Source organism: Drosophila kikkawai, chromosome 2L (genome assembly GCF_030179895.1).
Source record: "Drosophila kikkawai strain 14028-0561.14 chromosome 2L, DkikHiC1v2, whole genome shotgun sequence".
NCBI lineage: Eukaryota > Metazoa > Arthropoda > Insecta > Diptera > Drosophilidae > Drosophila > Drosophila kikkawai.
This window is the reverse complement of record NC_091728.1, coordinates 22739762-22756544: the sequence shown is the minus strand read 5'-3', so window position 1 is coordinate 22756544 and position 16783 is coordinate 22739762. Positions and strand designations below refer to the sequence as shown.

Genomic DNA, 16783 nt, shown 5'->3' with positions numbered 1-16783 from the left:
CTTGCCAAGCCTTTTCACCACTCATCAGTTTCAGAACAGATTAGGTCGATCTCGACAGCTCCTCCTAACTCTTCTTCGCCTCTTGACTAACTGAACTCAACTCAACTACTGGTATTATATGGTGTCCTGTGTTTTTTTGTGTGTGCCAAGTTTATAAATCGATTAATTGTACATAACTGTAACATAACAGCGAAAGTATAGTGAATGACAGCCAGCTGATTTGACCCTTTGACCATCCACAGGAGGAGCAGCCGGCGGTGGAGGTACGCGAATCGCAAGGCGTTCGTCCATCAATCAGGCCAAGCCACCGCCGCCAGTCAGACGCAGCTCATCGGTGACACCCAGTCCCGCCTCGGTCGGGGTAAGTTTGTCCTCCTACTACTTACTACACTAAATACCTAAGCTAGTTATTAAGCTAGTCGTTAAGGCGTCTCCGTACTCTACATGGGCCACAAACACAGTCTTTGGTTTCCTCTAAGCTTTTATTCTTTAACTTATGATTTCACTTAATGCAATGCAGCAGCAGCACCAATACCAACCGCAGCAGCAGCAGCACCATAGCTACCAACTAAGCAGCTCCAGCGAGCACTTGCCACCACCGCCGGCGTTTATGCTGGACGCCCACTCCATGCCCAACTCGCCACCGCCAACGGCGATGCCTAGCTCAGCGCTTAAGGTGTCCGAGACGGTGAGAGCGTTGGCTGCCATGCGCCACCAACCAGCCTCGCCAGTGTCACTTAGACGCATGCAACAGCAGCAGCAACAACAGCACCTACAGCAGCAGCAATATCTGCAGCAGCAGCAGCAGCAACCTCTATTGCAGGTGTGTGTCTAGGCCTGGACCCACCGCCTCTGCCGTCACTCTTAGAACTTCTTTTCTATAATTTTATAATTTCTTTTCATTTCAATTTGCATTTGCTTTGCCTTTGCCGCACACAAACCACACACACACTGTATACACACACACAACCTTTAAATGCGCACCACAAAGTCTGTGCACAACTCCCCCCTGACCGATGACTTGAGCTATGACGCCTACTATGACTCCTACTTGGATCTGCACGCCTATGCTCAGCAGCAGCAGCAGCAGCAGGCACAGCTTTACCACAGCCAACTGCAGCAGCATCACCAACCACTGCAACAGCCGCCTCTCTACCAAGCTCCGCCGCCAGCCGATGCCGTAAGTGACCAGCCAGCAGTGAGCCAGCGTGGTTAACTAACCAAGACTAACAGCAGGAAAAGACATTTGCCACTCGCCACTTAACACCACTGTCCCTTGAACCCTCCATCCAGCTTAGTTGTAATGCCATATAGTCTTAGACTAGAGTAGCTTTTTGTGGTGCTTTTGCCAATCTTTTAATTTGAGCCTCCTTTGTTCTCTCCTCTCGTTTCTTCTCATGCCGCACTCCACTGAAACACACATCACCACAACACACCAGACGTTCCGCACTTCGTCACCAGCCGCGGGCGGAGGGGGCGGAGGCATATACGCCCAGCCCAAGCTGGTCAATAGCATGTCCAGCTTCCGCACCAGCAGCCCCAGTCCGAATGGACACGCTCACGCTCACCCACTGCCGCCAACGCAGCCCAAGGCGAACCCGAATCTAATTGCACAGCTCAATGCACGACTCAACAGCAAGCAGCAGCAGCACCAGCCTGGGGTCGAGGGGATCTACGGCAACCAGCAGCAGCAGCCCGGAGGAGGAGGAGAGTCGATCTATATGCGGAGTGGCCTGTCCATGTCGCAGCCGCAACAGCAGCAACACAATGACGGTAAATCAGAGCAAATGCAAATGCAGCAGCAGCAGCAGCAGCAGCATAGAATTTACGCTAGTTTCGGCACCACATCATCTTCATCACCATCATCATCATCGGCCAACAGCACCACTCAGCCATCCTCCATTCTAACACCGGCCCCCTCTTCTTTCAATGCATTGCCTCACTTTCCCCTGTCTTCATCCACATCTTCGTTGCTCTCCAAAGTCAGCTCATTCTCGAACTCTTCTCCATCTGCATCCTCGTCACCGATGATGGCAGCGGCCAACTCGCATTATCAGCCGCCTCAGCCGCCGACAGCATCCTCCTCGGGAGGTGGAGCAGTCGCAAACAACAAAGATTTTGGCATCTACTCAAGTTCATTTAACAAAAATTCAGCAGCTGCGCCCTCGCCGAACATGCGACAGGCCCATCCACATCCACAACAGCATCATCAGCAGCAGCAGCACTATACTTGCCCGCCTCCATTGGAGGATCCTCCGCCGCCGCCCATCTACTCAGCCGGCTCGTCGGCCACAATGCCGAAAAAAATGGCCCGTCCCCATGTTGGTCCGCCTCACAGCGCATATGCAGCAGCCTCGGCAACGGCCACGCTGCCCAAGAACATGCTGCAGCAACAGCAGCAGCGGCTACACCATCAGCAATATCAACAGCCGACAGGCATGGGCAATGGCACAGGTCACGTCAGCAGTCAGCGTCCGCAGTTGCCGCTACCCCAGCAAAAGCTGCGGGCAGCACAGCAGCAACATTTGGCAGAACAGCAGCAACATCAGCATCAGTTGCAGCAGCAACATCAGCAGCAGTTGCAGCAGCAACATCAAAGACAGCCACCCATACCGTCACGCCACTCGAGTGTGCAGCAAAAGATATTCGTCTCGACGAATCCATTCATACAGACGACGGCCGTCAAGTTTCACTCGCCCTCGGCCTCGCCCACTTGCGGGTCTCCAGTGACTGGATCTGGATCTGGGTCTGGGTCCTTGGCCAGCATTTATGCCACAACCGCGCGTGGCAGCCATGCCCAGCAGCAGCACTATTATCGCGATGTCGCTGGTGGGGGCAACAGCAACGGCGGCGCTGCCTACTACAACCACAATGCCCATCATGCCCATGCCCATGTCCCGACACATCATCCAAGTAAGAGCGCGAGCTGGACTTGATTGGTTTCGTTATGTTTCGGTTTGATTTGATTTCCTTTGGTTTCGTACTATTTGATTTGATTGCAAGGAATGAGCGCGCTGTTCTGTATAAATTTTTATGTTTGCCGATTTTCGAATTCTTCTCGATTGGAACCTGTTTCCATTATTTTGTTTTGCAAAATTCCTGTTGGCTTGCATGCTGCTTATGTTGTTTTAGTTTTGGTACAATTAACCCAACTGCGAGTGTGTCGTTCAGAGCGAAGTCCATTTTTTCATTTCAACTTTTCCCTATCATCCATCATCACTGAGCGCCAACGAAGCACTTTGGGCAGCAGAACTTTGATCGAATAACTTTGTGATTTTTATATTTTGCATTTTCCATTTAACCATCTTTCTAAGTAGCACCAAAGACCTTTTCATAACAAGATGCATAACGGCCATACAAATTAATTTAAGGGGGAATATATACGTCGAAATTTGGGACTAGTAGCTTTTGCCCTCGCATCGACGCTTATGATTCCCAACTGATTCTAGTGCAGATAGAAAAAAGAAAGGTAATTTCATGCTGATGACAATAGTTTTGGATTCACTCAGATTTGTTGCATGGTTAACACTTTGTATACCTTGCGTACATACCTGATTTGAGGCACTTGAAGGTTAAAATCGGTAATGAAACTTACACAGTATATTCTTTAAAGAATGAACTATTTTCTAATACAAACAATTTGGTCAAAAACTTTTGCTTTACACTTACATATATCCCCCCTTAATGCCTCTCTAGCTAGCACAAAGTCGAGAGCGTTAAAATCTATAAAAACAGAATGCTCTTTTATGTGTAAGCAATCGTATGGCGTTACTCATCTTGTTTTTGTCAAGTCTTTTACCCTACATTATGGGGACACTCATTGATCGATCACATTTGCTTTCGACTTTCTTTTATGATGCACCCAACGCATATCCACAGACTATGCCACAAGCACAAATATCGAAAAGACTGGCAGCATTCGGGCCAAGACCAAGGCCGAATTCCTCGAGAATCTCAACGCGAAACTGGCCAAGCAGGGAATGTCTGGACGAGCATTTGCCGTGCGAAATCTCATCAACAGCAAGGCCCTGGTAAGTAGCACCCAACTGACTCGACTCGATTAGCCAACCTCTTCTCAATGCTCCGTCATGGCTGTTAGATGTATCAGAATCCGCAAAATCTATCGCGACCCAGTGCACAATACCGTAGACCACCCACCTATCCCAGCACCACAGCCACAACCACAGCCACCAATGCCACTTGCTGCGATGAGCAGTGCTAGGTGCGAAGGTATTTAGAGTATGTTCCTAGTCTTTTGTCTCGTTCGTTCTTGAAGCCTACTAAGCCAGAGCTGGCAGCTAATACACTCAGTGCCTCGTTTTACCAATTAACCCTGCTGATGATATCTAACGAAGGACTTGTGCTTTGAAAGCCCCCCTCTAATCCCACATTCGATTGATTGTTTCAGCCGGACCCTCGCATTTGTCATGAGTCGCTGATGGATCAAATCAAGCGCGGAGCCACCTTGAAGCGTAACCAGAAGATCAACGATCGCAGCGCTCCAAAAATACATTAGAAACTAACCCCTAGCATATTTATTATCATCATAATTAACCCATGGAAGGCAGAGTTTGGTTTGAAACTGAAAACTCGTATACACAACATACATACAACCTAAATACATATGATTACGGCATATACAATATACGACATTTATCAAGCGAATTAAGCTTAACTCGAACTAATCAATAATATACCTTTCTTAATATCCTGTATCCCAAAAATTAATGCGAAAGGCTTTCTTTGTTAAGTTAAGAATCCAAAAGATGAAGACAGTTGGCTAGCCCCTTTACGTTTATTTATACAACTCGAAGCTCGAAACTCGAATTTATCTTTAGTGAACACGTCTGTTTAAAGATATATATATTATGTTTATGTATTTACCATATTTATAATTTCCCTTGTTTATGTACATACATATGGATATGATTTAAACAACCAATCGAAACTAATCTGACGCCTAATAAATGGAGTTTACCTTACAACTTTTCAGTGCTTTCATTTGATTATCCATCCTTGGTTTTTTCTGATCATCAACTGTAAGTCAATTGGCAAAGGTCTGAGCAAATATATGCATACACTATCTTTAATGTCAAGGAATGGAGTTGACGGCTCTTGAAATCTCACAGTATATTCTTAATATAAATCGGATCAGCTTTTTAAAAGAAGGACAACCAATTACTGCCAAGCGGAAGGGGGGATTTTAAAGAGATCAGACGGCTTCCCCAGAACTTTTCGCATCCACGTAGAGTGCTATATGAACAGGTTCATATCATAACATTTTTATTGGACTGAATCTTTCAATATCTTTTAATGTCATTTTAAATGCAACACCATATAGACTAGATCCAGTTGCAACCAATATCATTTGCGTTCATATCAGATCACCGGAGATTTTATATCCAACTTTGTGGCAGTTTCCTCTCAACTCTTAACTGACGTTAACATACAAGTACTCGTATCCCTAAGATCACCACTTTTAATATCCGCATAGGACCTAGGCAATAGTATTTCTAAATATTTACAAAATATTTTGTACATACGCTTTTTAAGGCTTCACCAATGATCGATCGATGAATATTGGCAACACTCGTAACCAAAAATATGGCAATAACTAAGCTATGAAATTCTATTAGCGTTTAGAATAGACTCCAGAGAATATACAAATTTGAGTCTAAACAAATACATATATTTTTTTGGGCGATCAAATCTACATATATACACCGTACACATAACAGAGCGTAATCACAAAAGTTAATTACCGTAGCCGTACGTAACAATTATTTACACGTCTAAATGTTAATCTTAAAATGTTTCAGTACATTCATTACAAAACAAACAAAAACCTATACCGAAGTAATCTAAAACCAGTCAAAGTTGTAATGCGTATTTTTGAATTCATTTGCATTTAGACATGAGAAACAATACAAAATAAATGTAAACGCATTGAATGTAAAACAAACGTCTTTTATTCTTTACTTTTTTTTTTATAAATTAAGAAGCTATCGAATGTTAAGGAGATGCAAAATGTATTATTTATGTGGGATTATATTTTTTTTTTTATTTTTATTTTAAAGGATCAATCCTCATCTTAAGAATATTATGTCAAAGTTTTACATTGATCATAGGAGATTTTTTGGTGTTTAATGTGTGAGTATTAAAAAGTTTAAAATTTTAACACAAAATTGTTTAATACACAATTTTTTGGGATAACCGTTAAAACAACAAATCAAGTATGTTGGTTAACTTAAAACCGATGTATGTACTTTCATCAAGCATATAAATTTGATTTTAGGCTGAAATAAATAACATTTAAGTCCGGTTTCGGGCTTTCCCTGAAAATAAGTTAATTTTGTTTGAATTAAAAACTTTCCTTGCTAAGAAGGCTTCAAATGTTAAAGTATTCTATATACAAAATTGCAATTGCCTTTATTCCATCTTCTTTGATTTGCTGAAAAACAAGTCCAAAGTATTTTGGTAGTACAGCTCCGCCAGCTTCTCTTTCGGCTCCTCTTTTATGCCGGCTATGGCCTCGAGGACTTGGCTAAAACGGAAAATATTTGCTATTTATCTATTTATTCTACAATTTGTTGTGTTGTTGTATTTAGCTCACCTGATTTGGCAGGGTTCGCAGCGTCCGTCTATCAATGTTTCTGCCGTCCACTTTTCCTTTTTCTTGACGGTCGGAAACCGGGTGGAGACGTGCTTGTGTCCGGCATGGGAGGGACGTATGCCACACCAAGGACAGTCCGTTTCCAGCATAATGCGGTCGTTGGGCAGCTGCCGCACCACTTCGGCGTTATCCGTCGTCTTCAGAGAGCAGCCGTTGAGGCCAATGTAAAGGCCGCCGAAGGCAAGTATGCTCTGGGCCTCCTCGAGCGTTCCCGTGAAACTGTGCACCACTCCGCCGCCGCACTGCTTCATCTTGTCCCGATTCCTCTCCAAAATGGCCATGAAGTCAGCCCCAGCGTTTCGCATGTGCAGGAAGAGGGGCAGCCCGAACTCGGCCGCCAGGTCCAGCTGCTTTTCGAAGTAAAGTCGCTGTGTCTCCGCGTCGCAGAAATGCAGCCGGTCGTAGTCCAGGCCGCACTCTCCGATGGCCAGCACTTTGCCAGGGTTCGCCTCGATCTTGGAGCGCAGCTGGTTGTAGTAGCCCTCGGGATCTGGTAGGAATTCGCCGCAGCGCGTGGGATGTGCGCCCACCGTGGTGAAGAGCCGCTCTGAGGACGAAGGCGGCAGGTGAGGTAATGGTCAACGAGGTAAATGACTTGCCTACCGTCTTTGCCGGCCAGTTCCAGGGCCTCGTCCACGTCCTTGAGGCAGCCGGCGGTGATGATGATCTTCTGCAGGCCCTGCTGCCAGGCACGTGTCAGAACCACGTCCAGGTCGGCTGTGTGCTTCTGGGAGTCCCCGTAGCGGCCCTGGAACATGGGATCCGTGAGGTTGGCCCCAATGTCTGCGGATCATATTGTTTGTTGTGAAAATTCCTCTAATTTCAGTTGTTTTCTTGCTCAAACCAATGTATTTTAAAGCCATTCCAAATCGCCGCATCAGTGTTGCCAGGTGAAAATTTGGCTTTCAATAAAAAATCCCAGGAATGGCGCGTACATTTCCGCTTTTGCTGCTTCTGGGCACACTAATACGGAAAGTCTCGAGCATTAAGTGCTGCCCATATTTTCGTTCATGAGCGAACAGTGCTGCCAAGTTTTGCCTGATTTGCCTTGGATCCGCCAGATGTCGCTGTATAACTGATATATGCTTCGCCAGAGGGCGTACATGACTGTTTTCCGTTAAAACTTCAAAATTTGAATTTAAAAATCAGCTCCTTTTAAGTCCTTAAAACGCAACGTGCCAACCTCTATGCGGTTTTCTGCACACTGTCCCCGAAAAACGCTTCGCTAAGCCCATTTAAGGCAAAATCAATGCCACACTGTATATTGCATTCGGAATCTCGCATAATGCAAGCTAATTAGGCCGCGCCAGCAAAGCTGTTTATTGTTTGCAGCGACCGCTAAATCGGCTTCCTCCGCCCCTCCATGCAAATTTCAAATCGTCGCTATCTCACGGCAGCTTTAAGCCGACAATCGGGGTCCACGCAACTGCAGCATTTATAGGCAAATGCCATTTATACATATTTCGAATGAAATTCCATTAGTTACTGTTAATGGATGCTGCGGTCGGTTTACTGGGTGCCGGCACTAGTTTTAATTGATTTAGTGGAAACTGCTGGCTCCTGGCTGCTGGCTGCCGCATCCGATGCTGCCCCCATGGAAACGGAATAGGAAATGGGAAATGGAAAGTGGGAATTAGAATGAAATTCATTATGCAACGGAATCAAACATTATACACTGATGCCTGGGACGCATTGTGGTTTATTTTAACTGGCTAATACAATTGTCAATAATTCAATTTGAATTGGAATTCAATTAGTTTACAAGTACATGACACACATACGCACACCTAGAGAGAGTTTATTTGGGTTTCTTTAGTTTTGGTTGTAGTTTTCGGTAGCCGATTTCCACTTTCCTTTGTTATATTCGGTAGAACAATCGAATTGCGTAAATTACGTACACAAATATGTATTTCAAAATTGGGTAAATTGGATTAGTCAGCTGATATATACTCCGCCGCGCCGCGCCGCGCGCTGTCCTAGTCCTTGTGTTCCCATCGGTTGCTGATATATATGTATGTATATGTATGGCGGTTAGTTGATTAGAGATCGAATACTTGTGGGGGGGGCTTCAGATTTGTTGTCGATTAACTACACCTAGTAACAATGTATAAACGGATTACTTATAACAAACACCCAAAACTCTTTAAGTACGATCTAGGGACTAAGTACATTAATGCATAATTTGTGTATATTATATATAACATATTCTGCCTGGACGAAAGCAACAGGGCTGCCTCTCTCCCCCGGCTACTCTGTGGCAGGCAATTTCCGTCTACTTTGTGTGTGTTTTGCATTCATTTTTTAGTTTGTTTCGTACGCCTAGGTGTACATACATATGCTATATTATTTAATCACAATTCACTTTGCATATGCCGTATTTCATTCATTTACAAATCCATTAGATATCTGCCGCCGCACTCGCCTAAAAGTAGTCTTTTTCGAATAAATCTTACTTGCTAAGCACACTCAGAGTAAACAAACACAAAGGAATTCTTATCACACACTGGCAAGGACTCGCACACGCTCGCCGTTGCACCTCGTGTCGGGGCGGAGGAGAGAAGGTAACTCGCATGCAAAAGTTGCGTATTAAAACCAGATTTATCGATTATATTCTATCATACAGAAATCTCTACACTTTGATTTGGCAATTTAGCATAAGAAGTTCACCCTGTATTATCCTTGATAAGCATTTCGAGATTCGCTCCCGCGCCCGAACTCGTCAAATTTATTTTACAATTACGCTTTTTGCATAGTAAATTGTTTTGTGCTCTCTGCTCTCCGCCAAAGTTTCTGTTATTTCACGTGGCTGCGCGGACAAAGGAGGTCGAGGGAGGACTACGCGAAATTGCGTTACATCCCTGACTCTTTCTGGAGTGGAGCCAGTTTGGCTCAAAGCAAATACAAACGTGTTTTACCCATCCATCAGGAGTAGCTATATATATATGGAAACGCTTTAATAATAACTACAGTGCTAACGGTGCAGATATATGTACATACATATATGTATGTATGTACCTATATAAATTGGCATTTCAGAGTTTACCTTAAAGCTACGCCAACCTATCATAATATTATGATAATCAATCAATGCAAAATGAATTAAACTTAGTCCGCCCTCAGATAACCCCTCAACAAACAACAACAACTGAGCCATTAATTTCTCATCAAAAAGGAACTCTATTAACTGTATGAATCTCGTCCCCTCGGTCTCTCATTTATATTCAAATTCCGTATCCGTACACAAAGCCTAGACTAAAATGTATGAAAATTGTGGACAATAATCGAAATGCTTAGTCGTACAAAGAGTAATTTTCAATTTAAATAAAACTGGTCCCCTTAAACCGCAATGACCTAGCCTGAAATCGATTTCCGTATATCCTTGGCAAGTCGGCTCAGTGTCGAATTAATCTCTTAACCTGCCTGCCCCGATGACACTAGATATAATTTAAGCCGAATTATTTGTGAGTCCTCTCAGCGGCATAGTATAATCTGGGATTTGATTTTGCAAACGAAACGAAACGAACCACGAGAATCATTTACAATTTTGGACATATGTTTCCCGAATTATAATTATCTTGTGTGGCTTTTGAACTTAAGGGCAGTGTCATCACGGCATTAACACGGAGCTCCAGTTACTGGAAATGCCTGCGAGTGGCTTAGTTTCGATATGGACACAGAGTGAATTATTAAAGTTATTATCGGGTGGCACATTCATCATCAAGAACTACGCTAAACTGGGCTCGTTTGCCCTTGAGCCAACCGGTTTCTGTGTGAGTTTTATATTATCAGAATAATCAGTTGCAGCAAACATAAATAAGGGCCCCGCCGCCACTTGTTTATGCACACTAATTTGCTGCCGTCTCTATTATTAATACATTTTGTGGCGAAATATAATAACACAATTAGGCGCTGCCGGCCAAAATAATGCTAGTGCTTTTACTGCACGTTGCAGTCGTCGGATGCGTTGTTAATTTGCTGTTTGGTCTTGCGGGAGGCGCGGCGGATGAGCGATCTGCAATGGAAGTTGAATGGTGGTGAGCGGAAGAGAAACAGGAACAGGAGCCGGATGTTGCCATGGATTCCAGCCGACTGAGTCGGCTTGGCGGATGTGCGTGTTGTAAGCGTGCGTACACAGGAAAAAATGAGCAACAACTATGTGTATTTCAAGAAATCGCCAGGTTCACAAATGTTTTTACATTATGAACAAATTTAATTCTTTAATTGAATAAATTTATAAATATTTCAAACTTATCAAAAACTTAATATAAGAAGCGAGAAAGGCTGGTGATACTGATCATTAATCTGTACTCCATAGGTTCTGTAGTAGATATTTTATATTATAGTTGTAATTGTTGTAAGGATATCTATTTAATAAAAAAACTCTGGATCGTGACAAAAATTTAATATTATTTAAAAATATAAACCTATGACGATGTCCTGAAACTTGTAGTGTTTTCTTTTTTCCATATGTTGGTGTGGTCAGACGCGTGTTGCACTCACCTGGAACGCGGCTTCAGCTTGGCCTCCGCACTGGTGCTGGCCACATCGACGGCGTCCACCAGGCCGGAACACTTCTTGTCACCACTGCCGCCGGCGCCGCTGAGAGCCGGGCTGTTCATTCGATTTTTATCTGCAACAAATAGATAATAACGGATGGCTAATTAGTATCCACGAGTGCATTTAACGGCCGCCGAGCACCGGCACAAAGGGAATGCGCGATTTCAGGAAACTGTGCGAGCAGCTAGCTGCCAATGCTGGGAAAATCCAATTTTCCAGCCGGGAGTGGAGGCGTCCTTGTCCGTTGCCGCAGCAACTGGCACATCCGGACTTTCAGTGCAAGTGTAACCGACGTGCGCTGGCGTAATTAACTTATGAGCGTCACACACACAAAGAGCCGGGGAGGGAGTTGCAGCACACTCGCAAAGTTACCGCTCGAAATGGGTTTTTTTACAGCCGGCTGCACAGTCAAAGTTCATCTCAAGATAAGAGGTCTCAACAGCAGACACCCAATCTGCCCCTTCCCCCGTTCAGCTTGAGTATCTGCCACGCGTCTGCCGCCAATGGGGCAGATGGGGCTCCTCAAAGGAATAGCCTCTGATGGGTGAGATGGCTAAGGTACTCGTTTATGTTGGAACTTTATTACTCGGAAAAATTGCTATCCCAGTGTAGATTTAATTAAAATGCAAAGTCTGGACCAAATATTTCCAGTCAAACACTAAAATATGCAGATAAATATCACATCAAATTTCTTGATGATAAATCTTTGATAATCTTTGTAATATTTGCCATAGATTTCCAATCAATCTCTTTTGAAAGGAGGCCCAAACTTACAATGCAGCTCCAACCAATTAAGTAAGTCATGTCAATGAAGTCGTTAACTTACCGGCAATCCTCAATCAGCCAGCTTAGCCTGCCAACGAGAGTGTTAAAAGCACACAAAAGGTGTTGGCAGCAAGATGTTTGCCAGTTCCCCTTGGTAAACAAACAGGCCTTTTTGTTCCTCCGGAGCGGGCCATAAAGCCGCAAACAAAGACCGGGCTTACAATGGGTGGGAAAACAATTGCTGGCCGGACTGTAGCGGCATTAGGAGCCACAAAGACAAAGGGAAAGCCAAAGTCAATTCAGTTATTAAAGTTTACAGCTTAGCGGGAAAATGTGTCTTTGTCGCTGCGGCCAAATGATCCGAGCAAACAGAATTATTGAGCAGGCCAGCCTGCCGACGGAGTGTGTTGCACACTTCTGGGTGTCGGCGGTGTCAAGTGCAAACAAAATGGCCGCCAAGCGCCATTGTTGTCAAAAAAAGGCGCCCAGCAGCGGGGGAACTGGCACTGCGGCTGCCGCTGACAGAGAGCGCGCGAAAATGCCGCCCGACACACCGACCTAACTCCGGCATCCCCGCAGCTCAGTGGCCCAGTGGATGAAAGCCGTAACGAGGGCAACTGCCAAGCGAGCACGGGAATACTGCCGGAGCAGCACAAAAAACAAACAAGACAGGATGTGCCGGCGGCTGGGGTCGGACTCGGTATAAATTGTGCATATGCGGCGGGAATTGATGCGTGCGTGCGTCGTGTAACAGAAATTTAAATTAAATTTGTTTTACTCTCCCGGCTCTGTGTGTCGGGTTTCATCAGGAAGACACACGGCTGATTCAAATGAAGAAAAACCCAACATATTCGGGTGTCTCGATGGGTGTCATTACCGCACAGTAAATGGTTTACATGTCCTGAAGTTGAAATGTTCACGTAAAAGGACAGCACTTTTTGCAACTTGTTGTGGAATATATGTATAAGGGCAGTAAACGGGGTTATCTGTACTGTGAAAATGTCCTGCTTTTTTTGTTTTAAATGTGCCAAAAACAACTATAATAATGTGTCCCTCAAATTAAAGTTCTTTTATTTAACAGAAACGAGTTTTTCCACACTTAAAATAATCGTTATTTTTAAAACTCTACCATAATTCCACCGTTGATTATTTTACAGCCAGAGTGGATCACACGCAGGTACGTGGCACACAATATATTTCGCATTTAATGTGTATTACGAGGCTTCCGCAATTGAGTTAGGGCCTGGGTTGCCGGGCTGCAAATAAAACGGCTTGCGGTGCCAACCCCCAAAAACCCCCCCACAGCCCGGAAAACACACGGGAGCCGCAGTCGCAGGAGGACCCGGCAAAAGCCGCTTTCCTGGCCACAGCACATGTATGTGGCCTGCAGCTTTGGCTTTGTCTCAACTTACGCGCTCGTCCGTTCCCGTGCCGCCCCATCACCCGTCACACAAATAAACTTCAGAGCCGTAAGCATACATATGTAGCAGACACAGAGAAAAAATAGGGTGTGTTTGTTGGAAATGTATTAAATGAAAATAGCTGAGGTATGACTAGTCCATCTGGTAACAAATCACAGGAGTTTTTAAGACTCCTTAACAAGTATACAAAATTATGCGACAACATTTTACAACTTAAAAATAAAATATTACACTGGGTTTGCAAATATTTCATGCATACCTTAATAGGTGTTAAAACCCCTATAAATTGAAGGGAATTTTGACTGAAGGTATATTTATATTTATTTATAAAACGTTTAATGCTTTGGCTCAAAGCCACAAGAAGGAATAACCCATTATAATTTATTGATAAAATAATGAATTATTAATTATTAATTTATTCATTCTTATCAAACATTTTAGTCCACCGCAAAATAAGTCAATGGATAATTCCTAAGATAATAAAATAAATAAAAAAAGAAAAGGGGCTAGCTACGGAATGCCAAATCGATAATGTGAACTTAAAAATGAATACAAAATTATTCAAATTATGAATATTCCTTGATCTTTTCGTATGCTTGTTTTCTATCTTATTCATTTTGTCATTTTACCTAAATAATTCTTAAATTCAAAGGTTTATTGTATCCGTCAGACTCCATCAATGCTCTCTGTGATTACCCAAAGGATGAGCTCCTCCTTGGAGGTCCCTCTCAACATAGTGAAGAATAAGCTGTGAAAAATAAAAATAACTTCTGAAATAAGCGGTTTTCCAACCTCTTTTATTCCCACTTCTTTACAACATTTTCTCTTTCATAATGCCGTCTTTTTTCACAGTGCTTGTCGTGTGGCAGACACGACCAGAAACAATCTCGGCAACAAAATGGCAGCATTGTAAATGAAATTTCTGCGATTTGTTTTTGCATACGCCGCGGTGTACATTTTAAGGCAATTACTTGACTGAAGCAGCCCCAGTGCCATTCCCCCCTCAGCCGGCAGTGATTAAGTGCTTAGACCTATTTTTGGTGGCACACTCAAGGCGCTGTTGTCACCGCTGTCACCTTTGCGGCGACTCGTCCGTTGAACCGCCAATGAATGTGTGGGCCGTAGTACTATATAGTAGTCTGCCACTCGACGACGACCTTCGCCATTCAGACAAACGTCGACGACTATCGTCGCTTGTCTCTTGTCCGCCTGTCATCGACAGGAGGACGGGATCTCGACCCCCGACCCCCGATCCCGGGACAAGTACATATCTGACGACATTTTCGGCCAGCATTTAATATGTTTTTTCCAAACTCCGATGCCCTCGGCCATTCGGATTCAAGTCGCTGAATATTATGTACTTGCATACAGCCGTAACTTCCAGTTTGGCGCTTTCGCTGGCGGGCAACTTTGCACTTAGTTTGAATGACTTTTGCGGCGGCCAACGGGGGCACTAAAAATGTATCAAAAGACTTTCAGGCAAACAATTAAATTATTGGCAACAGCAGCTGGGTGGGCTAGAGGGGTTCTCTGTTATGACTCAACAACTTTTTCTCCAACGGAAATTAAATTAATTATTTGTCTGCCGTGTAATGGAATGAGTTTTGGGCAACATTAATTAACTAGATATTTATACTTTGGGAAGGAGCCTGGCAAAATTTAAAACTTCTTGAGCCGTTCTTGGCTGCTGCTTGTTGGCCGTCCTCCTGGGCTGTTGCCTCGTTCTATTTTCATATGCCGCGAACTAAGTTTTTAATGAGATAATAAGGCATTCCATTACGGGGTAATTAGAAGGTCAAGCTGTTTAATTAATACACGTGCTCGCTCGAGAGCGTTTTGATCAGACGCCAGAAGCGTTTGAACATCGAGGGGAGTTTGGGATGTATCCCCGCCGTCTTTTGCTTTGCTTTTCTGTGTTTCTTTTATTAGGCTCTGTTTTGTCGTCTGATGAATAATGAAAAAGAGTTTGTCTTTGTCAATTGGGTTGGAAGAAAGGTTCTTTCGCCGGTTCGCCTGCCAAATTCCCACAATTAATTAGGCCAAAGACAGCGGACAGCGGTCGGAGGTTGGCTATTGAAGCTGGAATGCTAATTGCATTCAATTAGCCAAATTGCCAAATTCATCCTAGACCTAGGCGCGCCCAAAGAACACCCATTAATTGGCCCCACGTCCGTGCGGCTTTGCCCTTTTGATTTAAAATGAATATATTAATAAATGTGCATCAATTATTGATTAAGCCCAGCCAGATGCGCCCTAGTCAGCGCTTAAGTCCTCGGCTTAATTACACGCGACCTGCAAGCGGCTTAATTATTGTATTTATGGCCAGCGCGGTATATGTTAATTTCGCACTAATTAAGCTGCTTAAAGTGCCGAATGCGACTAAAACCGAACCCGGTCTGATACCTCCGTGCCAAGGCTCTGGCTTTCAATCAGAACCTGCGAATGTTTAATTGATATTTGAAACTGCAGCGGCCATAGGCAACAGGCAATCAACAAGGGGCTCAACCCGAGCTGCTGCCGATTTGGTTTTCATTTCACGTGGCTATGGCAACAAATTGTTATGGATCCTTCATATACGGATCCTCCATAGCGGAAAAAACAGAATCATTTCCAAACATATTTAAATTGTGGAAAGAAAAGGTGCCAATCGAAAATATAAAAGATATTAGCTCGAAGATATGGTTATATAAGTCAAATAATATACGAAAAAATGCTTATACGGCATAGTATTGTAAAGGTACTATAGTTTAGTTCAAATTACTAAACAAAAAATATACTTATTAAACATACTTATATCGTGACATTAAAATATAGATTGATATTTTCCTTTTCTCTTGAAATAATGATACGATTAAACCATATTTTCAGTTATCCCTATGTAGTAAGTGATATTTATTTAAGTCATATTTGACTAACTTATAAAGTCTTTATAAACATCATTCTTTGTATTCGGAACCACATGAATTTTAACAATGAAAACCCGTAACTTAAATGCAATGCAATGTGAAATTATCAAATAATTATGCTAATTGTAGTCAAAACTGTCGAAATCACTTTAAATATATTTATATATACATATATGTATGTCTATAAATAATATAAATTAAGGATTCAATTTATTCCAAAGCATATAAAAATTAATAGTTAGCCTAGTGATCTTTTATTTGAAACTAAAAAAATATGTAAAATACAAATAAAACTATTACTTAATTTCTTATTTAATGAAAGCTAAACTGTAAATAAATGAAAATTAAAAAAAAACAAGAAAGGAAGCTAACTTCGGCACGCCGAAGTTTGTATACCCTTGCAGATTGGTTTTCATATTTATATCATAAATTATAATGCCGAAAACAGACACTAAACAGAG

At 43.1% G+C, this 16783-nt stretch overlaps 3 protein-coding genes across 26 annotated transcripts in view; 1 reads left to right on the top strand and 2 right to left on the bottom strand.

Moving 5' to 3' along the window:
- mim (missing-in-metastasis) overlaps window positions 1-4986 on the top strand; it is a 41040-nt gene extending 36054 nt beyond the window's left edge. For 7 of the 23 annotated variants that reach the window (XM_070283410.1, XM_070283409.1, XM_070283412.1 and 4 more), the window contains 7 exons: window positions 243-361; window positions 521-823; window positions 992-1180; window positions 1440-2913; window positions 3880-4031; window positions 4100-4230; window positions 4409-4986. In XM_070283410.1, coding sequence (XP_070139511.1) covers window positions 243-361; window positions 521-823; window positions 992-1180; window positions 1440-2913; window positions 3880-4031; window positions 4100-4222 — 2360 coding nt within the window. In that variant the 3' untranslated portion in view covers window positions 4223-4230; window positions 4409-4986. Of the gene's footprint in view, window positions 1-242; window positions 362-520; window positions 824-991; window positions 1181-1439; window positions 2914-3879; window positions 4032-4099; window positions 4231-4408 lie in introns of those variants that run through there. The other 16 variants (XM_070283421.1, XM_017175562.3, XM_017175551.3 and 13 more) reach the window with 10 other exon arrangements.
- A 960-nt stretch (window positions 4987-5946) lies between these two features.
- On the bottom strand, window positions 5947-7646 carry LOC108080715 (deoxyribonuclease TATDN1). Its single transcript, XM_017175566.3, has 4 exons — window positions 7518-7646; window positions 7277-7456; window positions 6614-7220; window positions 5947-6544 (listed from the first exon to the last, which is right to left on the bottom strand). The coding sequence occupies exons 1-4, from the start codon at window positions 7549-7551 to the stop codon at window positions 6430-6432; spliced, it is 936 nt and encodes a 311-aa protein (XP_017031055.1). The 5' UTR covers window positions 7552-7646; the 3' UTR covers window positions 5947-6429.
- A 704-nt stretch (window positions 7647-8350) lies between these two features.
- The window catches only part of LOC108080707 (GTP-binding protein Di-Ras2), a 37276-nt gene continuing 28843 nt past the window's right edge, over window positions 8351-16783 (bottom strand). For both annotated transcript variants that reach the window (XM_017175544.3, XM_070289081.1), the window contains exons 6-7: window positions 11174-11303; window positions 8351-10685 (exon numbers count right to left, since the gene is read on the bottom strand). In XM_017175544.3, coding sequence (XP_017031033.1) covers window positions 10610-10685; window positions 11174-11303 — 206 coding nt within the window. In that variant the 3' untranslated portion in view covers window positions 8351-10609. The remainder of the gene's footprint in view (window positions 10686-11173; window positions 11304-16783) is intronic.